Raw genomic sequence first — 27,717 nt, forward strand, 5'->3', positions numbered from 1 at the left:
GTAAGTCCACTACGGGCTCACCATAGCCCGTGCTACTTGCCCCGCTCCTGTGCCAGGTAAGTCCACTACGGGCTCACCATAGCCCGTGCTACTTGCCCCGCTCCTGTGCCAGGTAAGTCCACTACGGGCTCACCATAGCCCGTGCTACTTGCCCCGCTCCTGTGCCAGGTAAGTCCACTACGGGCTCACCATAGCCCGTGCTACTTGCCGCTCCTGTGCCAGGTGAGACCACTACGGGCTCACCATAGCCCGTGCTACTTGCCGCTCCTGTGCCAGGTAAGTCCACTACGGGCTCACCATAGCCCGTGCTACTTGCCCCGCTCCTGTGCCAGGTAAGTCCACTACGGGCTCACCATAGCCCGTGCTACTTGCCCCGCTCCTGTGCCAGGTAAGTCCACTACGGGCTCACCATAGCCCGTGCTACTTGCCGCTCCTGTGCCAGGTAAGTCCACTACGGGCTCACCATAGCCCGTGCTACTTGCCCCGCTCCTGTGCCAGGTAAGTCCACTACGGGCTCACCATAGCCCGTGCTACTTGCCCCGCTCCTGTGCCAGGTAAGTCCACTACGGGCTCACCATAGCCCGTGCTACTTGCAACTTGTTCCGAGTAGCTCAATCTATAACAACAACAACAACAACTTCCTCATCACAATCGACTTGAGAATGGTCCAGGACGGACCGAAACGTCGTCGTCCCTTCACCTTCTAGTGTGTGGTCTGGTCATCATCTTATATAACTTTGTATTACTGGTAATTATATCAAATGATATATTAATTGTTATGCTTCAAGCATAAAACTGATTCAAAGTTCCCATTGTGTTTAATTTTTTCCCTCTAGTTGTGTCTGGCAACTGTGGCCTGCTCCGCGTTACAAAGTCAAGTGCAGTACTGTGGTCGAGTTGCTAGTCTGTGTCCGTCATGCGGCGGCTCCTCAAGGTGTATTTCGTCATGTCTGTTGCGATTTTGGGAACCTTGTGGTGAGTGTGGTGTTTAGGGCTCTGGGGCCAGATTCACGAAAGCACTTACGAACCTGTACATCTTTTCTCAATCTTTGGCGGCTTTGTTTCCAATTATTTAACAGTTAATGAGCTCCGAAGCTCCAGGAGGCTGTTTATAACAATAACAACAGTTGATTGCTTGTAAACTGTTTAATAAATGTAACCAAAGCCGTCAAAGATTGAGGAAAGATGTACACGTTCGTAGGTGCTTGCGTAAGTGCTTTCGTGAATCTGGCCCCTGGCAATAAGTAGTTCTTTTTTAAATAATCAAATGATTTGATAAATCTCTGAAAATAATTTGTAGTTATCTATATCTATAGAATACAATGTCTGTCTTTTCGAGGTTCAACGCACCAATGGCAAATATAGAAACAAAATTGTATCATACTTTGTTATTAATTGCAATAGGCGACCTATTTGATCAGGGATTAAGGGAGATGTAGGGGCTGCCAGGTCCTCAAGGAACTCATCTCACTCTCAGCTCGCTCCAATCCATAACAGGAAAACTGGAATGTATTTTATTTGTTAAAAAGGAATGGAAAGGGGAAAACATCAGAGAGACAAACATATAAGCAGACACTGAAGCTGGAATACAATAGACATAGACACGCAGACAGCGATAGGCTGTAAGACAGAGACCGAGAGGAAGACAGATTTAGAGAGGAAATTAAACGGTGAAAGACAGAAAAACAGATACATAACGCATTCAGAGACAGCTAGAGAAGTAGATAACCAGTCTCTTTTTTTTCAAATTGTGATGAGATTCAGTTTCCAAAGCCTTTCCTAATAGCTCAAGCCTCGTCGTCCTGGAATGAACCTTGCTACATACATTTGAAAATGACTAGTTTTAACCTTATTTCAACACTATGCAAATGTTACACAAATTGTAATCTAAATTCTCCTTAGAAACTATCTCCAGCTCTTGATTGCACTTGTCCAAACTTTTTTTCTTTTAATTCCTGAAATCTTACTTCAAGTACATCACACACTTCCTTGTCATTTTCTGTGTGTTCCACCTTTTGTGTAGTGAATGAATGAATGAATGACTTGGTCATTCACTAATCTATGATTGTTATATGACAGTGCAACAGTGTTGGTTGTCCCTCTGTCATTTGTCACTGTCGTTCTCATACTGCTTCTCTGACCGCTGACTTTAGCTTCACATTATCATTTCTTGCTAATTTATAGCAGTGATGTTTCTCCTATAGTTCTTGTGTCTTGTCCTCACCTTGTTGCTCAACTTTCTTTTACTCGGTCTTGCAGCTCTATGTAATCATGGGCTGATTTCTTTGTTATTATTTCTCACTGAGGACGATTATCTCCCCTCAGATGCTGAACATTTATTGGTTATAAAGTCTATCATTTCTTGAAATATTTTTCATTACATTCTATTACAGATTTTTGGAAATTTATAAAATTTTGTCATAGTCCACTTTCCTTAGTGCGAGTTGCATTCCTCTTTCATTATACGGTGCTACATGACCGGGAAGTATTCATCAATGTGTTTACTTGCGAAACCTGTACATCTTTTTTAATCATGGTGGCATAGTCCGTTTGTATTAAATCTATATAAATAAAAATGGAAATGTTCGTTTGTTCAAAATCGCTAATCTCCGAAATTTCTTCACCGATTTTTTTGAAATTTTCACACAACGTTACATTCGCATCCGAGCGGGTTTTTATATACATTTTATATAGATGTCAGGTCTATGACAGGAAAAAGCACGCTTTTTTTGAAAAACTGTGTTTTTCATGTGAGGGAAATCTTTGAAACCTTTTTACCGATTGCTTGGAAATTTTGACATAACGTTGCATTCGAATAGACGCATGTTTTTATATACCTATTATATACATGCCTCGCCTGTGACAGGAAATAACATGCTTTAAAAAAAATAAAAAACACAGCGCCATCTGTTGGACGTAAGAGCAACACACGCGGTAATCTCCAAAAGTTCTTCACCGATTGCTTTAAAATTTTGACACAGCGTCTCGTTCGAACACGAGCATGTTTTTATATCCCTACTATATAGATACCACACCTGTGACAGGTAAAAAACATGCTTTTCTTGAAAAAAGCGCCATCTGATGCACGTAAGAGCAACTCACGCTATACTAAATATGTTACGATTCCATTTCAATGTTTCCGATTGCATTGAAATATTGAATTTTCATAGATTTTGATTTATTTTCATTTTGATTTAATTATTTGGTGTGACATTGCCTTGGAATTGAGCTGTGTTGTTTACCATACAGTTCATTTGATGTGTATAGTTTATTTTTTTATTTATTCATTGTTTTTCATTTCATTTTTTAACCTTTTTTTCAGTCATGGAAACATAAGATCATTTGATGTTCCCAATTTTCTGATGGGAACATCAGATTATTTATAATCCATCGTACGAGAGAGTGGGGAATGGTGGGGAGGACGAGGGGACGGGAGTGGGGAATGATGGGGAGGACGAGGAGATGGTGGAGTTTGGGATGGTTGGGACGAGGGGACGGGAGTGGGGGATGGTGGGGAGTGGTATTTTTTCTTTTAAATATATAGAAGGGGTACCACCTCTGGTGCAAGTGTAGGGACCCATAGCCTCGGAGAAGAAAATAAAGAGTACTCGGAGAAGACCTTGTGGATCCTCACTGAACACTTTGATATTTTCTTCTCCTACCACCCCTATTCTTTTGGTATGTGTGTATATTTATCTAACTTTATTTGAAAATGTCATTACATAAAAAAAGTTACAATATTGATTACATGCAGGGTACAAGGATATATATATATATATATATATATATATATATATATATATATATATATATATATATATATATATATATATATATATATATATATATATATATATACGAACAAGCCTGAACGGTCTCCAGGCATATATGCAACTGAAAACTCACACCCCAGAAGTGACTCGAACCCATACTGCCAGAAGCAATGCAACTGATGTACAGGATCCCTTAACCACTCGACCAACACGACCGGACAAAAGAGGATGGTAGCCGAGGCTAATTCTCCATCCCCCCGCCGGCACTCTGTTGGTAATCTTGGGCATGGTATTTTATCAAATCACCTCATTCTTAATCTCTGAATATGTTAGATATTAAGTCACTGCACATCCTCTCATGTGTACTCTATATATTTCAAACTCTGAACTGTAATGTCAATCCTGACTTTAAAAGCTTCTTAGAAGGTTGTAACAGAACTCATGGGCACCACACCAGAAACAAATACCTATTTGATATTCCAAGAGTACGGCTAAATCAAACTAGAAATGCTCTACAAATCAAGGGACCCAGAATGTGGAATGACCTTCCCAATCATGTCAAAGACTGTACCTCTCTCAACCAGTTTAAGATGAAAACTAAGTACTACCTAATTAACTCCATGTAACCTACCTTACCTCTAAATGTCAACCCATGTCTTAATATTTTTAAACAATGCTGTTTGTTGACCAACTTGTATATTGGCTATTTTCTACCATGTTCCCCCCTTTTCTATCTTTTATTTTTTTCTTTCAACGCAATTTATACTTTAAGCTCAATTACTATTAAGTTTTAGTTTAAGTGTTTTTTCCCCCACCTCACCTTGCCCGAAACGCTATACGTACTAGTGGCTTTAGGTATTGTATGTACTAGCTCTATCTATAAATCCAACATTATGTTTGTAACTAATCCTCTATGTATGTACTTTTAACTGAATAAACATTTGATTTGATTTGATTATACTGCTGTCTGGGCCTGCTATTGTTCAATGGTTCAAGTGTGTGTGTGTGTGTGTGTGTGTCTGTGTGTGTGTGTGCGCGCGTGTGCGTGCGTGTGCGTGCGTGTGCGAGCACAGAATGACATGGACACTTCCCATTTCCCCATCACCTTCACCTAACCTTCATCTTCCCACAGGCTGCACCCGACCAGGCACCCCAACCCGTCCCCATCCAACGGTAAGTAGAAGCTTCTCTCCCTGATCTTGTTGAGTCACCCCTCGACAATTTACACAGTTCTTCACCAACGGTCGCGTGAAGCCACAGGGACGACCCCATTGATTATCCCGTTCTGGTCGAATACACATCTTTTATTCGTGAGTTTTAGTTATAAATAACGTTATTATTTGCTTTGTAATCAAGCACATAGTTACGAACTTCTTGTCTTGATGAAAAATATATATCTTGTATACATACAAATGTCAATCAATTAGAACAAAAGGTTGAGTATACCTCAGTCAATTATATTCTTCGTTTTCTTTCGTCCTCTCTCCAATTTTATTCTTCCCGCCATGCGTTCGGACGTCCTGATTCGAGCGGTAATGATCCTTGTGCTGCTTCTCCACGAACAGACGACGGTGATGCTGTCCGACGGGGAGGAAAACCGGTCCGTCGGGAAGGAGCATCGGTCCGTCGGGGAGGTGCTGAGTGGGAGGCAGAGCAGGAGAAAAGACGCAATTCTGTGAGGTCGGGCTGCAGGGGCACGAACCCGGCCTCGGAGCTGAGGCAGGTCCTAATCTCTGAGCCCAGGCTGACCCGACTCTTGGTTGATGACCGCCACCGGGCTATGTACTGCTTCATCCCCAAGGTACTGGTTCATCCCCAAGGTAATGCTTCATCCCCAAGGTACTGCTTCATCCCCTAGGTACTGCTTCATCCCCAAGGTACTGCTTCATCCCCAAGGTAATGCTTCATCCCCAAGGTACTGCTTCATCCCCTAGGTACTGCTTCATCCCCAAGGTACTGCTTCATCCCCAAGGTACTGCTTCATCCCCAAGGTAATGCTTCATCCCCAAGGTACTGCTTCATCCCCAAGGTACTGCTTCATCCCCTAGGTACTGCTTCATCCCCAAGGTAATGCTTCATCCCCAAGGTACTGCTTCATCCCCAAGGTACTGCTTCATCCCCAAGGTACTGCTTCATCCCCTAGGTACTGCTTCATCCCCAAGGTACTGGTTCATCCCCAAGGTAATGCTTCATCCCCAAGGTACTGCTTCATCCCCTAGGTACTGCTTCATCCCCAAGGTACTGGTTCATCCCCAAGGTAACGCTTCATCCCCAAGGTACTGCTTCATCCCCAAGGTACTGCTTCATCCCCAAGGTACCACTTCATCCCCAAGGTATTGCTTCATCCCCAAGGTACCGCTTCATCCCCAAGGTACTGCTTCATCCCCAAGGTACTGCTTCATCCCCAAGGTACTGCTTCATCCCCAAGGTACCGCTTCATCCCCAAGGTACCGCTTCATCCCCAAGGTACTGCTTCATCCCCAAGGTACTGCTTCATCCCCCAAGGTACCGCTTCATCCCCAAGGTACTGCTTCATCCCCCAAGGTACTGCTTCATCCCCAAGGTACCGCTTCATCCCCAAGGTACCGCTTCATCCCCAAGGTACCGCTTCATCCCCAAGGTACTGCTTCATCCCCAAGGTACTGCTTCATCCCCAAGGTACTGCTTCATCCCCCAAAGTACTGCTTCATCCCCAAGGTACCGCTTCATCCCCAAGGTACCGCTTCATCCCCAAGGTACCGCTTCATCCCCAAGGTACCGCTTCATCCCCAAGGTACCGGTTCATTCCCAAGGTACTGCTTCATCCCCCAAGGTCCCGCTTCATCCCCAAGGTACTGCTTCATCCCCCAAGGTCCCGCTTCATCCCCAAGGTACTGTTTAATTCTGTTGTTCACGTGGAATATCTTCCGGAGTGTCTCCTGTTGTTCACTAGAGTATCTCCTGTTGTTCACTAGAGTATCTCCTGTTGTTCACTAGAGTATCTCCTGTTGTTCACTAGAGTATCTCCTGTTGTTCGCTATATTGTCTCCTGTTGTTCACTAGAGTATCTCCTGTTGTTCACTAGAGTATCTCCTGTTGTTCACTATATTGTCTCCTGTTGTTCACTAGAGTATCTCCTGTTGTTCACTAGAGTATCTCCTGTTGTTCGCTAGAGTATCTCCTGTTGTTCACTAGAGTATCTCCTGTTGTTCACTATATTGTCTCCTGTTGTTCACTAGAGTATCTCCTGTTGTTCACTAGAGTATCTCCTGTTGTTCGCTAGAGTATCTCCTGTTGTTCACTAGAGTATCTCCTGTTGTTCGCTAGAGTATCTCCTGTTGTTCACTATATTGTCTCCTGTTGTTCACTAGAGTATCTCCTGTTGTTCACTAGAGTGTCTCCTGTTGTTCACTAGAGTATCTCCTGTTGTTCACTATATTGTCTCCTGTTGTTCACTAGAGTATCTCCTGTTGTTCACTAGAGTATCTCCTGTTGTTCACTAGAGTATCTCCTGTTGTTCACTATATTGTCTCCTGTTGTTCACTAGAGTATCTCCTGTTGTTCACTATATTGTCTCCTGTTGTTCACTAGAGTATCTCCTGTTGTTCGCTAGAGTATCTCCTGTTGTTCACTATATTGTCTCCTGTTGTTCACTAGAGTATCTCCTGTTGTTCACTAGAGTGTCTCCTGTTGTTCACTAGAGTATCTCCTGTTGTTCACTATATTGTCTCCTGTTGTTCACTATATTGTCTCCTGTTGTTCACTAGAGTATCTCCTGTTGTTCACTATATTGTCTCCTGTTGTTCACTAGAGTATCTCCTGTTGTTCACTAGAGTATCTCCTGTTGTTCACTAGAGTATCTCCTGTTGTTCACTATATTGTCTCCTGTTGTTCACTAGAGTATCTCCTGTTGTTCACTATATTGTCTCCTGTTGTTCACTAGAGTATCTCCTGTTGTTCACTAGAGTATCTCCTGTTGTTCACTTGAGTATCTCCTGTTGTTCACTAGAGTATCTCCTGTTGTTCACTTGAGTATCTCCTGTTGTTCACTTGAGTATCTCCTGTTGTTCACTAGAGTATCTCCTGTTGTTCACTTGAGTATCTCCTGTTGTTCACTTGAGTATCTCCTGTTGTTCACTAGAGTATCTCCTGTTGTTCACTTGAGTATCTCCTGTTGTTCACTTGAGTATCTCCTGTTGTTCACTAGAGTATCTCCTGTTGTTCACTTGAGTATCTCCTGTTGTTCACTAGAGTGTCTCCTGTTGTTCACTAGAGTATCTCCTGTTGTTCACTATATTGTCTCCTGTTGTTCACTAGAGTATCTCCTGTTGTTCACTAGAGTATCTCCTGTTGTTCACTATATTGTCTCCTGTTGTTCACTAGAGTATCTCCTGTTGTTCACTAGAGTATCTCCTGTTGTTCACTAGAGTATCTCCTGTTGTTCACTATATTGTCTCCTGTTGTTCACTAGAGTATCTCCTGTTGTTCACTATATTGTCTCCTGTTGTTCACTAGAGTATCTCCTGTTGTTCTGAGTGTCTCCTGTTGTTCACTTGAGTATCTCCTGTTGTTCACTAGAGTATCTCCTGTTGTTCACTAGAGTATCTCCTGTTGTTCACTTGAGTATCTCCTGTTGTTCACTTGAGTATCTCCTGTTGTTCACTAGAGTATCTCCTGTTGTTCACTTGAGTATCTCCTGTTGTTCACTAGAGTATCTCCTGTTGTTCACTAGAGTATCTCCTGTTGTTCACTTGAGTATCTCCTGTTGTTCACTAGAGTGTCTCCTGTTGTTCACTAGAGTGTCTCCTGTTGTTCTGAGTGTCTCCTGTTGTTCACTTGAGTATCTCCTGTTGTTCACTTGAGTATCTCCTGTTGTTCACTAGAGTATCTCCTGTTGTTCACTAGAGTATCTCCTGTTGTTCACTATATTGTCTCCTGTTGTTCACTAGAGTATCTCCTGTTGTTCTGAGTGTCTCCTGTTGTTCTGAGTATCTCCTGTTGTTCACTTGAGTACCTCCTGTTGTTCACTAGAGTATCTCCTGTTGTTCACTTGAGTATCTCCTGTTGTTCACTTGAGTATCTCCTGTTGTTCACTAGAGTATCTCCTGTTGTTCACTTGAGTATCTCCTGTTGTTCACTAGAGTGTCTCCTGTTGTTCACTAGAGTATCTCCTGTTGTTCACTATATTGTCTCCTGTTGTTCACTAGAGTATCTCCTGTTGTTCACTAGAGTATCTCCTGTTGTTCACTATATTGTCTCCTGTTGTTCACTAGAGTATCTCCTGTTGTTCACTAGAGTATCTCCTGTTGTTCACTAGAGTATCTCCTGTTGTTCACTATATTGTCTCCTGTTGTTCACTAGAGTATCTCCTGTTGTTCACTATATTGTCTCCTGTTGTTCACTAGAGTATCTCCTGTTGTTCACTAGAGTATCTCCTGTTGTTCACTATATTGTCTCCTGTTGTTCACTAGAGTATCTCCTGTTGTTCACTAGAGTATCTCCTGTTGTTCACTAGAGTATCTCCTGTTGTTCACTATATTGTCTCCTGTTGTTCGCTAGAGTATCTCCTGTTGTTCACTAGAGTATCTCCTGTTGTTCGCTAGAGTATCTCCTGTTGTTCGCTAGAGTATCTCCTGTTGTTCACTAGAGTATCTCCTGTTGTTCGCTAGAGTATCTCCTGTTGTTCACTAGAGTATCTCCTGTTGTTCACTAGAGTATCTCCTGTTGTTCACTATATTGTCTCCTGTTGTTCACTAGAGTATCTCCTGTTGTTCACTAGAGTATCTCCTGTTGTTCACTAGAGTATCTCCTGTTGTTCACTAGAGTATCTCCTGTTGTTCACTATATTGTCTCCTGTTGTTCACTAGAGTATCTCCTGTTGTTCACTAGAGTATCTCCTGTTGTTCACTATATTGTCTCCTGTTGTTCACTAGAGTATCTCCTGTTGTTCGCTAGAGTATCTCCTGTTGTTCGCTAGAGTATCTCCTGTTGTTCACTAGAGTGTCTCCTGTTGTTCACTAGAGTATCTCCTGTTGTTCACTAGAGTATCTCCTGTTGTTCACTAGAGTATCTCCTGTTGTTCGCTAGAGTATCTCCTGTTGTTCGCTAGAGTATCTCCTGTTGTTCACTAGAGTATCTCCTGTTGTTCACTAGAGTGTCTCCTGTTGTTCACTAGAGTATCTCCTGTTGTTCACTAGAGTATCTCCTGTTGTTCACTATATTGTCTCCTGTTGTTCACTAGAGTATCTCCTGTTGTTCGCTAGAGTATCTCCTGTTGTTCGCTAGAGTATCTCCTGTTGTTCACTAGAGTGTCTCCTGTTGTTCACTAGAGTATCTCCTGTTGTTCACTATATTGTCTCCTGTTGTTCACTAGAGTATCTCCTGTTGTTCACTAGAGTATCTCCTGTTGTTCGCTAGAGTATCTCCTGTTGTTCACTAGAGTATCTCCTGTTGTTCACTAGAGTATCTCCTGTTGTTCCTCAACTTGATACCATTGTCTACCACTTCCGGACCAGCCTTCCTTAATCACCAGAACTCAGTTCAACGTTCGTTGAAGTGTTTTGGTGTTGGCTGAGTCATTCGGTGGCACGGTTTGCTGTTACGAGCCGAGCAGCGAGTCTGCAACTATCTTCAGCGAGCAACGACGTACTTGTGTGTATCCAATCACCTAGTTGTGCTTGCGGGGGTTGAGTTTCGGCACTTTGGTTCCGCCTCTCGAAATGTCTATCAACTTGTGTACAGGTTCCTGAGGCTATTTGGCTCTATCATAACTATATTTGAAACTGTGTATGGAGTCAGCCTCCACCACGTCATTGCCTAATGCATTCCATTTCTTAATTGCTCTGACACTGATCAATTTATTTATGTGTGTACTCACCTAGTTGTACTCACCTAGTTGTGTTTGCGGGGGTTGAGCTCTGGCTCTTTGGTCCCGCCTCTCAACCGTCAATCAACAGGTGTACAGATTCCTGAGCCTATCGGGCTCTATCATATCTACACTTGAAACTGTGTATGGAGTCAGCCTCCACCACATCTCTTCCTAATGCATTCCATTTGTCAACCACTCTGACACTAAAAAAGTTCTTTCTAATATCTCTGTGGCTCATTTGGGCACTCAGTTTCCACCTGTGTCCCCTTGTACGTGTTCCCCTTGTGTTAAATAGACTGTCTTTATCTACCCTATCAATTCCCTTCAGAATCTTGAATGTGGTGATCATGTCCCCCTAACTCTTCTGTCTTCCAGCGAAGTGAGGTTTAATTCCCGTAGTCTCTCCTCGTAGCTCATACCTCTCAGCTCGGGTACTAGTCTGGTGGCAAACCTTTGAACCTTTTCCAGTTTAATCTTATCCTTGACTAGATATGGACTCCATGCTGGGGCTGCATACTCCAGGATTGGCCTGACATATGTGGTATACAAAGTTCTGAATGATTCTTTACACAAGTTTCTGAATGCCGTTCGTATGTTGGCCAGCCTGGCATATGCCGCTGATGTTATCCGCTTGATATGTGCTGCAGGAGACAGGTCTGGCGTGATATCAACCCCCAAGTCTTTTTCCTTCTCTGACTCCTGAAGAATTTCCTCTCCCAGATGATACCTTGTATCTGGCCTCCTGCTCCCTACACCTATCTTCATTACATTACATTTGGTTGGGTTAAACTCTAACAACCATTTGTTCGACCATTCCTTCAGCTTGTCTAGATCTTCTTGAAGCCTCAAACAGTCCTCTTCTGTTTTAATCCTTCTCATAATTTTAGCATCGTCTGCAAACATTGAGAGAAATGAATCGATACCCTCTGGGAGATCATTTACATATATCAGAAACAAGATAGGACCGAGTACAGAGCCCTGTGGGACTCCACTGGTGACTTCACGACAATCGGAGGTCTCACCCCTCACCGTAACTCTCTGCTTCCTATTGCTTAGATACTCCCTTATCCATTGGAGCACCTTACCAGCTACACCTGCCTGTCTCTCCAGCTTATGTACCAGCCTCTTATGCGGTACTGTGTCAAAGGCTTTCCGACAATCCAAGAAAATGCAGTCCGCCCAGCCCTCTCTTTCTTGCTTAATCTTTGTCACCTGATCATAGAATTCTATCAAGCCTGTAAGGCAAGATTTACCCTCCCTGAACCCATGTTGGCGATTTGTCACGAAGTCCCTTCTCTCCAGATGTGTTACCAGGTTTTTTCTCACGATCTTCTCCATCACCTTGCATGGTATACAAGTCAAGGACACTGGCCTGTTGTTAAGTGCCTCTTGCCTGTCGCCCTTTTTGTATATTGGGACCACATTCGCCGTCTTCCATATTTCTGGTAGGTCTCCCGTCTCCAGTGACTTACTATACACTATGGAGAGTGGCAAGCAAAGTGCCTCTGCACACTCTTTCAGTATCCATGGTGAGATCCCATCTGGACCAACAGCCTTTCTAACATCCAGATCCAGCAGGTGTCTCTTGACCTCCTCTCTCGTAATTTCGAACTCTTCCAAGGCCGCCTGGTTTACCTCCCTTTCTCCTAGCAGTGACCTCACCTTGTTCTATTGTGAAGACCTCTTGGAACCTCTTGTTGAGTTCTTCACACACCTCTCTGTCATTCTCTGTATACCTGTCCTCGCCTGTTCGAAGTTTCAATACCTGTTCTTTCACTGTTGTTTTCCTTCTGATGTGACTGTGGAGTAGCTTTGGTTCGGTCTTGGCTTTGTTTGCTATATTATTTTCAAAACTTTTCTCTGCTTCTCTTCTCACCCTGACGTACTCATTCCTGGTTCTCTGGTATCTCTCTCTGCTTTCTGGTGTTCTGTTATTCCGGAAGTTCCTCCACGCCCTTTTGTTCAGTTTCTTCGCTTCCATACATGCCCTATTATACCATGGATTCTTCTGTTGCTTCTCGGATTTTTCCCTTTGGGCCGGGATGAACCTGTTTACTGCCTCCTGACACTTTTGGGTAACATAGTCCATCATACCCTGTACGGACTTATCTCTGAGGTCTGTGTCCCAAGGTATTTCACTTAGGAAACTTCTCATCTGTTCATAATTTCCCTTTCGGTATGCCAGCCTTTTGATTCCTAGTTCTTTTTTGGGGGAGATAAGTTCTAGCTCTACCAGGTACTCAAAGTTCAATACACTGTGGTCACTCATTCCCAAGGGCACTTCCATCTTAACTTCTCTGATATCCCACTCATTTAGGGTAAATATCAAATCAAGCATTGCTGGTTCATCTTCTCCTCTCATTCTTGTTGGTTCTTTGATGTGCTGGCTTAGAAAGTTTCTTGTTGCCACGTCCAGCAGCTTAGCCCTCCATGTTTCTGGTCCTCCATGCGGGTCTCTGTTCTTCCAATCTATCTTCCCATGGTTGAAGTCTCCCATAATTAGTAGTCCAGATCCATTCCTGCTAGCAACAGAAGCTGCTCTTTCTATTATGTTAATGGTGGCCATGTTGTTTCTATCATATTCCTGTCTAGGTCTTCTGTCATTTGGTGGTGGATTATATATGACTACGACTATAATTTTTTTCCCTCCATTTGTTACGGTACCTGCTATGTAGTCACTGAAACCTTCACAGCCCTGAATAACCATCTCCTCAAAATCCCAGCCTTTTCTTACCAGCAGAGCTACACCACCCCCACCTCTTCCTTCCCTCTCTTTCCTCATAACATAATAGTCCTGTGGGAACAGTGCGTTTGTTATCGTTTTCGTGATCTTTGTTTCTGTGAGGGCTATTATGTCTGGGTTTTCCTCTAGTACCCGTTCTCCAAGCTCATTTGCTTTATTTGTAATTCCATCTATGTTAGTGTACATCGCTTTGAGGCTTACTTTCTTCTGTCCCTTCTGTCCCTACCCACCGCAACCACTGATCTGTTCCTTTCCAGCAGTTGGCTAGTGGAGCGTGCCGCCTCCTGTGAGGTGGCTGCTTTCATGGCCACCTCCATCACTGCAGTCATTACTTCAGAGTTATTTTTTTTATGTGGGTATGTGGGCCTGCGGGCCGCTCCAAGCAACAGCCTGGTGGACCAAACTCTCACAAGTCAAGCCTGGCCTCGGGCCGGGCTTGGGGAGTAGAAGAACTCCCAGAACCCCATCAACCAGGTTCTCAAATCGCCTCCTTGGTGAGTGTTCTGCTGGTGGGGGAGGCTGTTCCATGGGTGTGAGGACCTGTGAGGTGGATAACAGGGTCTCAGAGGATACTGGGATGAGGGGGCGGGGGATCCACTGAAGGGGGAGGGACAGGGAGGGTATGGGGTGAAAGGGGAGGGAGGACGGGAAGGAAAGGGGGGGAGGGAGGACTCGGGAGGAGGGAAGGGGTAGAAAGGTGGGGATTGGGTGTGGGGGGAGGGAGATTTGGCTGAACATTTGAGTGGGGGCAGGGAGGGTTTGGGGTAGGGGGGTTTTCTATGCAGAGGAGGGAGGTGGGGTTGTCCTCCCTTCTGGTGTTACTGGGTAGCTGGTTGTGGGTTCCCCCCTCGCTTCTGGGGGTGTTGTTTTGGGAGCTGTGACTTCCTGGTTTTCCCCTCTCGCCCTGCGCCTCTTCCTTGCTTCTGCCGCCACGGCTCTCTCCTCCCTTGTCATGTCTCTCTGGAGGAATACATTTTTTAATTTTCCCACGTTTTTCAGGGAGCTCTTCCTTGATAGGATCTTCTCCTTTGTGCTCTCGTTTGCAAACACTATCTTTATCATTCGGTCTCGGTCTTTGTTGTACCAACCTAGCCTGAAAACCTTCTCAATGCTATGCTCAGCCTCTTCCATGTCTAGTGCCTTTAGTACTTCATTCACTGCTGCTTTGTCCTTGTCATTCCACTCTGTCCTATTAGAGCCTTCCTGCTCTTTGATACCCACTGCAACCACTGATCTGTTCCTTTCCAGCAGTTGGCTAGTGGAGCGTGCCGCCTCCTGTGAGGTGGCTGCTTTCATGGCCACCTCCATCAATGCAGTCATTACTTCAGAGTTATTTTTTTTTAGTATTTCCGCAAATGTTGCTTTTATTGTGGCATTCTCATCCAAAAAACTATTACCACCTTCTCCCTGGATGGTTTTCTGATTCTCAGCCTCGATACCATTCTCTTTGAGGGCTCTAATCTCCTCCTTTGCTGCTGTCAGCTCTCTTTTCAGGTTGCTTATTTCGTTCTTCATTTCCTGCATCATTTCTTGCATCTCACTCTTGATGTCCTCTGTTATAAATAATAGTGTGTGGGCTTCTATGGGGGACTGGTACTATTAAGGGGTAAGGGTAGTTAGAAGACAGAGTATCAAATATGGGAGAGCTAAAAGGCCCGGCCCCAAAAATAAACTATCCACAGTAATAATACCTTGCTACTAGACCATATATGTCAGTCTAAGGGTTGATCAATGCACTCCCACACAGGAAGAAGGGATACTCTATAATTCATGTACTTATTTATTAACCCCTTAACAACCCCCCATATACACTCACACCAATAACAATAATAATAATAACTTTACCACACTACCTTACGTTAAAAAGCCTTGGTCCACTTAGGCAGGATACAAGGTTTACACTAAGAACAAGCTAGGGTAAAGTACTACTGGATAAGCACTGAAGCTGGATGCAGCTTAGGGTAGAGACACCACGAGGTACCCTAATACAAAACACAACACTTAGGGGTACCCAAAACACTGGCAAATACTACCCCCAGGTCTCACCAATATTTACTACCAGAGTAGGTACACTTACAACGCCATACAGCACTTAACTTAATGGTACAGGAACTTAAGGTAAGGGAAATAAGTAAGAGGAGGAGGGAGGAGAGTAGGGGTGCAGCCACAGAGTAGGTCTCGTCCCCACGAACACCAGCCAGAGAAGAACGCTCCTAGCGACCAGCTAGGCCTCCCGCACGTCGTGGTGCCGGAAGGAGCCTAATTGATCGTGCAGCTAAGCACATTAAAGATCTTCCCCTATGCAACGTATTGTTACTTTACAAATGATTAGAAAGTATTAGTAAGCAAAGTTGGTGCCTATGTTATTATTTAATAATCAACCCCCCAGCTCAGTCTTTAAATGCTCTTTGAGAAACAAGAATAGTCTTACGTCTGGCAGGGAAGATACAAACAATTGCCGCTCGTGATGCACTCAACTGTACTACCAGAAAGTTTAATAGCTCAATTTTGACCTCTGGTTTCCACTGGAGAACCCAGGGTCGTAACATCCTCCAGAAACTGGGCGAACATTTCCTTCGTTTCGTCACACACACACACACTCATTTGTGTGTGTGTGTGTGTGTGTGTGTGTGTGTGTGTGTGTGTGTGCGTGTGTGTGTGTGTGTGTGTGTGTGTGTGTGTGTGTGTGTGTGTGTGTGTGTGTGTGTACTCACATATTTATGCCTGCAGCATCAAGCGTTAGCTCTTGGACCCCGCTTTTCTATCCGCCTGTTGTCTAATGCGATGATTCCTGACCTATTTCCCTATTATATTTACTTTTACAATCATGAAAGGAGTTAGCTTCTACAACCTGCTCCTTTAATTCATTCCATTTCCCTCTACTCTTACACAAAAAGAAAACTTTCTAACATCTCTGTAACTCACCTGAGGCTCAAGCTTCCACCAATGCTCTTGCTTTCATATTCATTATAAACTTTTTTTCGCTCTATCCCCCCCTAAGTATTTTATGTCTTTAACATGTCTCCGCCTCCGTCTCCTCCTTTCTAACGTCGATAGGTTTAGTTCATTCAGTCTCTCTTCATACCCATCCCTCCCAATTCTGGGACGAGCCTTTTTACCAACTTCACTATATTGACATTTTCGAGCTTCACTCTGCGTGTGTTTAGATGGGAGCTCCACAGTGAGTGGGCAGCTCCAAAGGTGGTCTCACGTAGGTTGTGTACAGCGATCTAGAAGCTTCCTTATTTAGGTTCCTGACGGATGTTGTGACTCTCGCTAGTGTAGAGAGTCTCTTGCCGATGTTATCCTGCTTATATGAGCCTCTGGAGTCAGGTTTGGTGTCATGTCCACAACCAGGACTCTGTCTCTGTACAGAGACAGAGACCTGGTACCAACTTCCTTCCTGGTAGACCCTTCATCCTTCCTTCAGACCCTTCTCATCCTACCAGGATGAAGGGTAGACCCTTCAAATCAATCAGAGACTTGTTTCCCTTCATTGTGTACTGTCCCTCTGGTCTCCTGTCTACTCGTCACATCTCCATCACCTTACACTTGCTAGTATTGAACTCATGTAGCCACTTCTCGGACTATGCAACTTGCCGAAGTAATCTTGGAATATTTTGCAATACTCATTTATCTCGGCTATTGTTAATTTTCCCAGACCAGAAACGTAACAAAGGCAACTGTTTTGCCTAACGATAAATGTACGAACCCCAGCAACCCACCTAACCTATCGACGCCGGTGGATAGAACACGTCAATATCACGGTCCTTTAAATATAAAAAAATCTCTCTTTTTTACAGATTTGTACATTCCGTAACAAATGCGACGTATTAAGTCAGAGAAGAGGTACCTGGTACTAAGTCCGTCCCCCTGTGTAGACAGTACCAACAGTCCGTCCTCCTGTGTAGACAGTACCCACAGTCCGTCCTCCTGTGTAGACAGTACCAACAGTCCGTCCTCCTGTGTAGACAGTACCCACAGTCCGTCCTCCTGTGTAGACAGTACCCACAGTCCGTCCTCCTGTGTAGACAGTACCAACAGTCCGTCCACCTGTGTAGACAGTACCAACAGTCCGTCCTCCTGTGTAGACAGTACCAACAGTCCGTCCACCTGTGTAGACAGTACCCACAGTCCGTCCTCCTGTGTAGACAGTACCAACAGTCCGTCCACCTGTGTAGACAGTACCAACAGTCCGTCCACCTGTGTAGACAGTACCAACAGTCCGTCCTCCTGTGTAGACAGTACCAACAGTCCGTCCTCCTGTGTAGACAGTACCAACAGTAACCGCGGACACCACCGTACATATAATGACGTAATGGACAGGTAGAAAGTAGAATTTGGTAACTATTGAATTCGAACAAAGGCGAAAAGGTTTTACATTTATGTTGCTAATCAAACTAAGCTAACCTAACCCCCGTAGGCCTAATACCCGCTGTCTGAGGCCTAGTACACACACATATGTGCTGCACTAGGCCTAGGAATATTTAAGTCTGATTTTTTTTTTCAGAGCTAATTAAGTGAACAGAATCAAATTCTACTATTTAACTGTCCATTACATCAATATATGTAGGATGGTGCATATAGTTACATAAAGTGTTATGTAGACAGGAGGACGGGCTGCTCATACGTCAGCAGAAGACAGACATAAGACGAAAGCTGGAATAAGACGGAAGTGTGTATGTGTCTCACTGTTGTTTAAGATTCAGCTACTGGGAACAAAAAGTTCCAAGTAGCACGGGCTATGGTGAGCCTGTAGTGGACTTACCTGGCACAGGAGTGGGGCTGTAACTTGTGTGTGTGTCTCACTGTTTCTCAACAATTAATCATGGGTGTGAAGTCAGGTACGATAGCTGGTGTCAGTCCTTCACCGCACCACGCAAGACTCCCTCTGCCACTCACCGGGAACAAGACTCCCTCTGCCACTCACCGCGCCACGCAAGACTCCCTCTGCCACTCACCAGGAACAAGACTCCCTCTGCCACTCACCAGGAACAAGACTCCCTCTGCCACTCACCGCGCCACGCAAGACTCCCTCTGCCACTCACCGCGCCACGCAAGACTCCTTCTGCCACTCACCTGCTTCAAGACTCCACCGCCCAACAGGAAGTTGGGCCCCGGACGACTGAGCTCCTTCCTTAACTGATCACCGCTGTTCACCCAGCAGCGATTGGGAAGCTGGTTGTAAACTGATTGGCTGATTGTATTCCAAGGAGAAGTAGTGGATAAGGCGTAGCCAACCTGTCCTCTTAAAAATAACGTCGCTTTTGGCCGTTTGTCCGTATGGCCGAATATGGACGTAATTTGAAAATGAAAAACAAAAATGAAGATAAATTTGGGATTTTTTTTCCACCAACAGTAAGTTAAGGGTCCTCTGATAGGTTAGGTGGGCAGGAAATTTTCATAAAGTTTCAAATTTGTTTGAAAAACGTTAATTGAAAGTTTCCTCTCCTAACTTGTCCGAGTAAGCCGGACGACTCAAACAGAAAACGGGACAGTACGTCACTATTGTGAGTCGATTTCATTTCAAATTACGTCCACTTTTGGCCATAGCGGCGCATACCAGCGAAAAGCGACGTTATTTTTAAGAGGACGGGTTGAGTACGAGTCAGAAGTCGCTTGTTCCTGTACCACCTGTTAAAAAAAAAGAGGGGAGACTCCTGATACTGTAACGTATTACAGATTACAAAAATTATGTATCATGAGACAAAAGTGAATTGATCATTGAATTGAATACGATGTTCGACTGTTCAGTCGAACAGTGCACCAACATAGGATTATGCTGGCCTAAGTGCACTTAGGTGAGTCCATCAAGAAGAGTACAAATATTGTCATGACGTCTACAGACATACACCTTTAGTGTCCCTTGGCTTCAAACCATTATCCTCAGTTTCACTAATACCTTTTTTTTCGATTTTTATCATCATATCATCCGTGTTCCTTCCTCCAGCGTGACGAGGTCCAGTTCCCTCAGACTTCAGGAACAACTCAGTCACCTCAGCTCCGGGACCAGTCTTGTCACGTATTTCTGGACATTTAAGATATTTGTGTGATATTTCAGGTGAGAAGTTCCCTGCTGGGCGCATATTCCACAGTTTAATCACATAACAACGTTGGAAAATTTCCAGAGGTTAGCAGAGGACTTGTCTCAGAGCTGAAAGGCATGAGTCATGAGGAATTAAACCACACGTCAGTGGAAGAGAAAATAAACAGTAGAGACATGATCACCACTTACAAAATTATTGAGGGAATAGACAGAGACAGAATATTAAACATGGGTGGTTCACAAACAAGAAAACACTAGAAACAACGAACACGATTGAGCCACAAAGACATAGTGGACAATTGCAGGCTTGCAGGAAATGGCGGAGATACTGTATAATATTGTATAATGATACAGTACTGTATAATAAGCAGCCACAAGTGTCTAGTTAATGTCACCTTGTCACAGAACTATTATTACCATGTTCATGAGATATAACTGCTGGTCTCTGAACCTGTAATGATGCTGCTAAGATATAACTCTTGCCTTCTGCCTCACTTTGAATATTGGTATGAAATTAGCCGGTTCCTGTATCTTTTATCCCAGCTCCTTGTTCTCATATTCCAGCTCCTTGTTCTCATATTCCAGCTCCTTGTTCTCATATCCCAGCTCCTTGTTCTCATATTCCAGCTCCTTGTTCTCATATCCCAGCTCCTTGTTCTCATATTCCAGCTCCTTGTTCTCATATTCCAGCTCCTTGTTCTCATATTCCAGCTCCTTGTTCTCATATTCCAGCTCCTTGTTCTCATATTCCAGCTCCTTGTTCTCATATTCCAGCTCCTTGTTCTCATATTCCAGCTCCTTGTTCTCATATTCCAGCTCCTTGTTCTCATATTCCAGCTCCTTGTTCTCATATTCCAGCTCCTTGTTCTCATATCCCAGCTCCTTGTTCTCATGTTCCAGCTCCTTGTTCTCATATCCCAGCTCCTTGTTCTCATATCCCAGCTCCTTGTTCTCATATTCCAGCTCCTTGTTCTCATATTCCAGCTCCTTGTTCTCATATCCCAGCTCCTTGTTCTCATATTCCAGCTCCTTGTTCTCATATTCCAGCTCCTTGTTCTCATATTCCAGCTCCTTGTTCTCATATTCCAGCTCCTTGTTCTCATATTCCAGCTCCTTGTTCTCATATTCCAGCTCCTTGTTCTCATATTCCAGCTCCTTGTTCTCATATCCCAGCTCCTTGTTCTCATATTCCAGCTCCTTGTTCTCATATCCCAGCTCCTTGTTCTCATATTCCAGCTCCTTGTTCTCATATTCCAGCTCCTTGTTCTCATATTCCAGCTCCTTGTTCTCATATTCCAGCTCCTTGGTCTCATATTCCAGCTCCTTGTTCTCATATCCCAGCTCCTTGTTCTCATATCCCAGCTCCTTGTTCTCATATCCCAGCTCCTTGTTCTCATATTCCAGCTCCTTGTTCTCATATCCCAGCTCCTTGTTCTCATATCCCAGCTCCTTGTTCTCATATCCCAGCTCCTTGTTCTCATATTCCAGCTCCTTGTTCTCATATCCCAGCTCCTTGTTCTCATATCCCAGCTCCTTGTCCACTTATCCCAGCTCCTTGTCCACAAGTCCCAGCTCCTTGTTCTCATATCCCAGCTCCTTGTTCTTATATCCCAGCTCCTTGTTCTCATATCCCAGCTCCTTGTTCTCATATCCCATCTCCTTGTCCACTTATCCCAGATCCTTGTCCACATGTCCCAGCTCCTTGTTCTCATATCCCAGCTCCTTGTTCTCATATCCCAGCTCCTTGTCCACATGTCCCAGCTCCTTGTTCTCATATCCCAGCTCCTTGTTCTCATATCCCAGCTCCTTGTCCACATGTCCCAGCTCCTTGTTCTCATATCCCAGCTCCTTGTTCTCATATCCCAGCTCCTTGTTCTCATATTCCAGCTCCTTGTTCTCATATTCCAGCTCCTTGTTCTCATATTCCAGCTCCTTGTTCTCATATCCCAGCTCCTTGTTCTCATATTCCAGCTCCTTGTTCTCATATTCCAGCTCCTTGTTCTCATATTCCAGCTCCTTGTTCTCATATTCCAGCTCCTTGTTCTCATATCCCAGCTCCTTGTTCTCATATCCCAGCTCCTTGTTCTCATATCCCAGCTCCTTGTTCTCATATCCCAGCTCCTTGTTCTCATATCCCAGCTCCTTGTTCTCATATCCCAGCTCCTTGTTCTCATATTCCAGCTCCTTGTTCTCATATCCCAGCTCCTTGTTCTCATATCCCAGCTCCTTGTTCTCATATCCCAGCTCCTTGTCCACATGTCCCAGCTCCTTGTTCTCATATCCCAGCTCCTTGTTCTCATATCCCAGCTCCTTGTCCTCATATCCCAGCTCCTTGTTCTCATATCCCAGCTCCTTGTTCTCATATCCCAGCTCCTTGTTCTCATATCCCAGCTCCTTGTTCTCATATTCCAGCTCCTTGTTCTCATATCCCAGCTCCTTGTTCTCATATCCCAGCTCCTTGTCCTCATATCCCAGCTCCTTGTCCACATGTCCCAGCTACTTGTCCATATATCCCACGTCCTTGTCCATATAGTGGGGCCTCGTAGCCTGGTGGATAACGCGCAGGACTCGTAATTCTGTGGCGCGGGTTCGATTCCCGCACGAGGCAGAAACAAATGGGCAAAGTTTCTTTCACCCTGAATGCCCCTGTTACCTAGCAGTAAATAGGTACCTGGGAGTTAGTCAGCTGTCACGGGCTGCTTCCTGGGGGTGGAGGCCTGGTCGAGGACCGGGCCGCGGGGACACTAAAAAGCCCCGAAATCATCTCAAGATAACCTCAAGATATATTCCAGCTCCTTGTCCACATATACCATCTCCTTGTCCTCGTATCCCAGCTCCTTGGCGAACTGTAACTTTGACAGTTCGCTCTTTATCAATGGGGAATTGAACTAAATCTAGGACTAAAGTCAACTCTATGTATGCCGAGGACATGTGTATACCTCTGTTTATTCCCGTCGCCATGAGGTTTCACTGTGTAGCTTGTGGCGGCGCCCGCGAGGGCATAGATGGGGCGGTCGGAAAGGGCCTCTCTGTAGAGTCGGGTTGCTTAATAATGCAGCCCAAAGCAGGTGGTAAACTCCTCCTGGGAACAAAAAGTTCCAAGTAGCACCGGCTATGGTGAGTGGACCTTAGTGGACTTACCTGGTACAGGAGCGGCGCTGCAACTTGAAGGTTCCCTCCCATGCTGTTGGTGATTTAGATATAGCTACTCAGAACGAAATGTCCATATAGCACGGGCTATGGGTTTCCCTTGTTGTTATAGATAGCTCGGAACAAGTTCCAAGTAGCACGGGCTATGGTGAGCCCGTAGTGGACTTACCCGGCACAGGAGCGGCGCTGTAGATTTCCCTCATTTCCCCGTCTCTTATACACTGAGGTTAAGGTGACAGAGTTTCACCTGTCCCGTCCTCCTGGCCAGGGAGACTGACGCCAGGGGCCAGATTCACGACAGCACTTACGCAAACACTTACGAACGTGTACATCTTTCCTCAATCTTTGACGGCTTTGGTTACATTGATTAAACAGTTTACAAGCATGGAAACTTCCCATTCAACTGTTGTTATTGTTATAAACAGCCTCCTGGTGCTTCAGAGCTCATTAACTGTTTAATAGTTGTAAACAAAGCCGCAAAATATTGAGAAGAGATGTACAGGTTCGTAAGTGCTTGCGTAACTGCTTCGTGAATCTGGCCCCTGGTCTGTGAGCCACCTCCCCGGGCACCGCTCGCATTATCTATATTATAAATTCAAGCACTTGATGACAGATAATCTATAGCAGGTGATCTTAATAACAGATCATATGTGGCAGGTGATCTTAAGCTTTTTACGATTACAGACATCCATTAGATTACGCAACATGTCCCCACCCACACCCCCTCCACCAGACTGTCAACCACTCCCCCCCCCACCACCCCCACCACCACCAGTCCTGGCAGGTGTCAGAGACCGTCAAAGAATGTCAATAGCTTGGTTTACTTCATATGTGGACAGCTGGCAACCCAACAGAGAAAGGATGTCATAACGATTTAATCATATCAATAAATTTTTCCTGTTGCTTTTGTGTTATCAAAACACGGAATAGAGGAACAGTTAGAGTGAGCGTTAAGTCTAATCTAACAACAACTTTGTATTAAAATTGTTCAGAGACAGTCACGTACCTCCCAATATTTTGTTTCCATGACCGTCCCCACCCTAAGGGGTAAGGATGCCCCCCTGGTGTATAAGGTGGTAGTGTTGTCGTGAGACAAACACAAGTGTTACTACAAGTACTGAGCCGGAGAGAACTGGTGGTCCGGTTCTCAGTAACTGAATATTGGATTTGTGTTGTTTGAGATTTACATAAGTGTTGGCACTGAAGCTGACCACAGCTGGTGTAGTGGCTGGTAGTGTGGCTGACCACAGCTGGTGTAGTGGCTGGTAGTGTGGCTGACCACAGCTGGTGTAGTGACTGGTGGTGTGGCTGACCACAGCTGGTGTAGTGGCTGGTAGTGTGGCTGACCACAGCTGGTGTAGTGACTGGTAGTGTGGCTGACCACAGCTGGTGTTGTGACTGGTGGTGTGGCTGACCACAGCTGGTGTAGTGGCTGGTAGTGTGGCTGACCACAGCTGGTGTAGTGACTGGTAGTGTGGCTGACCACAGCTGGTGTTGTGACTGGTAGTGTGGCTGACCACAGCTGGTGTTGTGACTGGTGGTGTGGCTGACCACAGCTGGTGTAGTGACTGGTAGTGTGGCTGACCACAGCTGGTGTTGTGACTGGTAGTGTGGCTGACCACAGCTGGTGTTGTGACAGGTGGTGTGGCTGACCACAGCTGGTGTAGTGACTGGTAGTGTGGCTGACCACAGCTGGTGTAGTGACTGGTGGTGTGGCTGACCACAGCTGGTGTTGTGACTGGTAGTGTGGCTGACCACAGCTGGTGTTGTGACTGGTGGTGTGGCTGACCACAGCTGGTGTAGTGGCTGGTAGTGTGGCTGACCACAGCTGGTGTAGTGACTGGTAGTGTGGCTGACCACAGCTGGTGTTGCGACTGGTAGTGTGGCTGACCACAGCTGGTGTTGTGACTGGTGGTGTGGCTGACCACAGCTGGTGTAGTGACTGGTAGTGTGGCTGACCACAGCTGGTGTTGTGACTGGTAGTGTGGCTGACCACAGCTGGTGTTGTGACAGGTGGTGTGGCTGACCACAGCTGGTGTAGTGACTGGTAGTGTGGCTGACCACAGCTGGTGTAGTGACTGGTGGTGTGGCTGACCACAGCTGGTGTTGTGACTGGTGGTGGAGCTGACCACAGCTGGTGTCGACAGGTGGCGTGTACCAACTGGAAATTGGTGTGGCTGAAGCTGACAGGACGGTACAGTACCTTCGCCCGGAAGGACAACACCACACCTGACATCCACGTCTTCGTCGAGAAGGACGTCTCGGAGGAGCCCCGCAAGGTCTGTCCACACACACACACCCACCCTCTAAGAGTAACTAAGAAAACAACACTTAAATACACTGGATGAAAGGAGAAATGTAGGGGGACATGATCCAGACACGTAAAATATTGAAAGACATCGACGAGAAAGACCGAGACAGGATGATTAGATCAAGCAGTAGTGTAGGGAGAGGAATGCTGGTCACTGGGGTGACCCACAGGCATGCGAGGAAGCATAGTCTTCAGTATAAGGACATTACAGAAGTTGAATAGCCAGGAAATAGCAGAAGCTCCCTCTATAGTTTTGATGCAGCCATGACAAGCCACAAGGCTTCGGAGGGGGGAGGTTAGGAGTCATTGAATATTTGATGACCGACAGTTGGAAATACTGAACCCAGGAGCTGAGATTCGGTCCTGAAAACTCTACTAGGCAAGTAGATGAACTGACACGCACAGCCACTGTTGAGAGCGTTCACCCCCTCACTCAAACACACGCAGTTACTCAGGCAGCCGCAGGCAGCCTCCACCAATGGAGGGGTTCGAAAAAAAACATTATTTATATTTGTCCCATTATCTGTTCCAGTTTAGTTCATTTATTATGAACTTCATACCCTTCCTGTGAGTGCTAAAAGACCCAGCTTATACCAATCCTGTGAGTGATGATGGATCCCATACCCATCCCTCGAGTGGTTGAGGACGCCTATCCCATCCTGTGAGTGGTAGAGGACCCTTATACCAATCCTGTTGTGATAGTGGAAGCCCATACTTATCATGTAAGTGGCAAACGGAAACTATAGCCATCCTATGAGCGGTAGTGGAAACCCATACCCATCCTGTTAGTGGTAGTGGACCCCACACACATCCTGTGGGTGGTAGTGGAGAAGGTCACAGACACATAATGGGTTCAGGAACAGAACATCAATGTATGTTTAGTTCAGCAAGTTACAGCACTGATGAGATAGTTACAGAGTTGGTCAACCCTTCACTCAAAAACACATTGTTGCTTTAAATATTTATAATTCTGATATTAACTAAAATAGATATTTCTGGACCCTAAAGTTGCTAATTTTGTACATTGCAGTTATCATTGTTAAAACGGAAGCTGGAGGTGTATTCGAAGTTCCTGGTGGTGCGACACCCGTACGAGCGGCTCCTGTCTGCCTTCAGGGACAAGGTCGCCACGACCCTAGACACAAAGTTCCAGCGGAAGGTTCTGAGCCATGTCCAAAGACAGCGGCCCCAAGCCACGCACGGGGACATACAGTGGCCAGAGTTCGTCTCCTACGTCGTTGACGGCGGTCACAAGGAGGACGAACACTGGGCCACCTACACCAGGCTGTGTCATCCTTGCGCCATCCGATACAACTTCATTGCCAAGTATGAGACGCTGGTGGAGGATTCTGAAGAGATCCTGCGGAGGATAGGCGCCCCCAAAGAGCTCCACTTTCCACAGTTCGAGTCCTCTGACACCGCTGATCTTCTAGAGTCCTACATGAGGAATCTCACACAGGAACAGATTCAAGGCTTGGGCAGAGTCTACAAGGAGGATTTCGATCTCTTCCAGTACAGTTATTCACCACAGTAAATCCTTTATGTGACTGCCTTAGAAGCTTTGAAACTTACATCATATTCTTTTCACACGTATTTATAATAGTTTATATTTATATCATTCAAATTTACTCTCACTGTTTTCATAAATCACTGCACTGCGCAACGCGCCTGTAGGCGCTCAATGGGTGGTGCGCAACGTGCCTCAGGGATCTTATAGGTATAGCGTACCATTCAAAACTGGCATGTGTCACGCGAGTACAAAATGGATGCCTGAAGGCCCAACAGGTGCTTCAATGATGAATTTTGTTCGAACCACAACGCTGTAAATGTTTCACCCACATACTACAAATGCAAATAAATACCAACTGAACCTAAACACCTAACCTAACCTAACCTAACCAAACCAAACCAGTGCCTATGGAATTTCCTGTCTGTCTTAAGGGGGGCAGTGTGGAGGGGGCGGGCGTCGTAAAGTCGCCAGCGTGGAATCTCCAGAGTGCACATGCAACCTGGCACATTCATAAGTCCTTTGGTGCAGGACTTGGGTTTGTCTTGTTGGCCAACTCCAATTGGCCCTGTGGACGGGCAGTTCATCAAGAAATAACATTTTAAAAGCACTACAATCACCTTCTGTGGTTGTTCAATAAATCACTGAATTATGTTTACTAGATCTTTAACCCTGTCCATGGAGGACAGAAGAAATTGTATATATGCTGGTTAGCATTGTAAATGTGTGGCCACGTCCGTGGTAGAAAATAATAATAATAATAATAATAATAATAATAATAATAAAAAGTTCATCAAGAAACTGAGTTAACTTCTCAGTACTGTATAATTTCATCTTCAGAAATCTGTTATGCTTGCAGAGTTTTCTCTCTCACAAAGTTCCCATTCAAAGTTAAGTCAAATTTCCTTATGATCACTCTCCCCTAACACGCTCCCTATTTCTCTGCCGGCTAAAGTCAAGTCTAATATACTGCCCGAAGTGCAATGCGTGTTAGTGGCTTTGCAAGATTGTTACACTCAAACCTCAATGTATGCACTTTCTCAACTCAATGTCCCTGCTTGTATCTAAATAAATAAATATATTGGTTTTCGTGTTGGTTCCACAATATATTATTTAAGAATGCAGTCGTCCACCATTTATACAAATTCTCCTGCCTCTGCATTGTCTATTTTAGTAATGCAGTTTATTCTACCCAAATTTAACTCGCGCGTTATACAAACATTATCACAACTCGTTGTTATAGGTATTTTTGCCCATACATGTCCTTTCTCCATTCTATCAAGGTTTGGTGGTCCATATATATCTCCAATTATCAGGCAATCATTATTTTCGTTTCGTTC

The 27,717-nt window shown here is 45.0% G+C and overlaps 1 protein-coding gene across 1 annotated transcript; it reads left to right on the forward strand.

Moving 5' to 3' along the window:
* Positions 1 to 916: 916 nt before the first annotated feature.
* On the forward strand, positions 917 to 27,426 carry LOC123760978 (carbohydrate sulfotransferase 11). The gene is made up of 5 exons (XM_045746789.2): positions 917 to 975; positions 4,906 to 4,946; positions 5,339 to 5,574; positions 24,707 to 24,838; positions 25,901 to 27,426. Exons 1-5 carry the CDS (start codon positions 917 to 919, stop codon positions 26,402 to 26,404), a joined length of 972 nt encoding a protein of 323 aa, XP_045602745.1. The 3' UTR covers positions 26,405 to 27,426.
* Positions 27,427 to 27,717: the final 291 nt, after the last annotated feature.

Source organism: Procambarus clarkii, chromosome 22 (assembly GCF_040958095.1).
Source record: "Procambarus clarkii isolate CNS0578487 chromosome 22, FALCON_Pclarkii_2.0, whole genome shotgun sequence".
Taxonomy (NCBI): domain Eukaryota; kingdom Metazoa; phylum Arthropoda; class Malacostraca; order Decapoda; family Cambaridae; genus Procambarus; species Procambarus clarkii.

Coding starts and splice junctions, on each gene's coding strand:
- LOC123760978 (XM_045746789.2), top strand. CDS start 917: ATGCGGCGGCTCCTCAAGGTGTATTTCGTCATGTCTGTTGCGATTTTG. Junction 976..4,905: donor GCGATTTTGGGAACCTTGTG/GTGAGTGTGGTG, acceptor ATCTTCCCACAG/GCTGCACCCGACCAGGCACC. Junction 4,947..5,338: donor CAACCCGTCCCCATCCAACG/GTAAGTAGAAGC, acceptor CTCCACGAACAG/ACGACGGTGATGCTGTCCGA.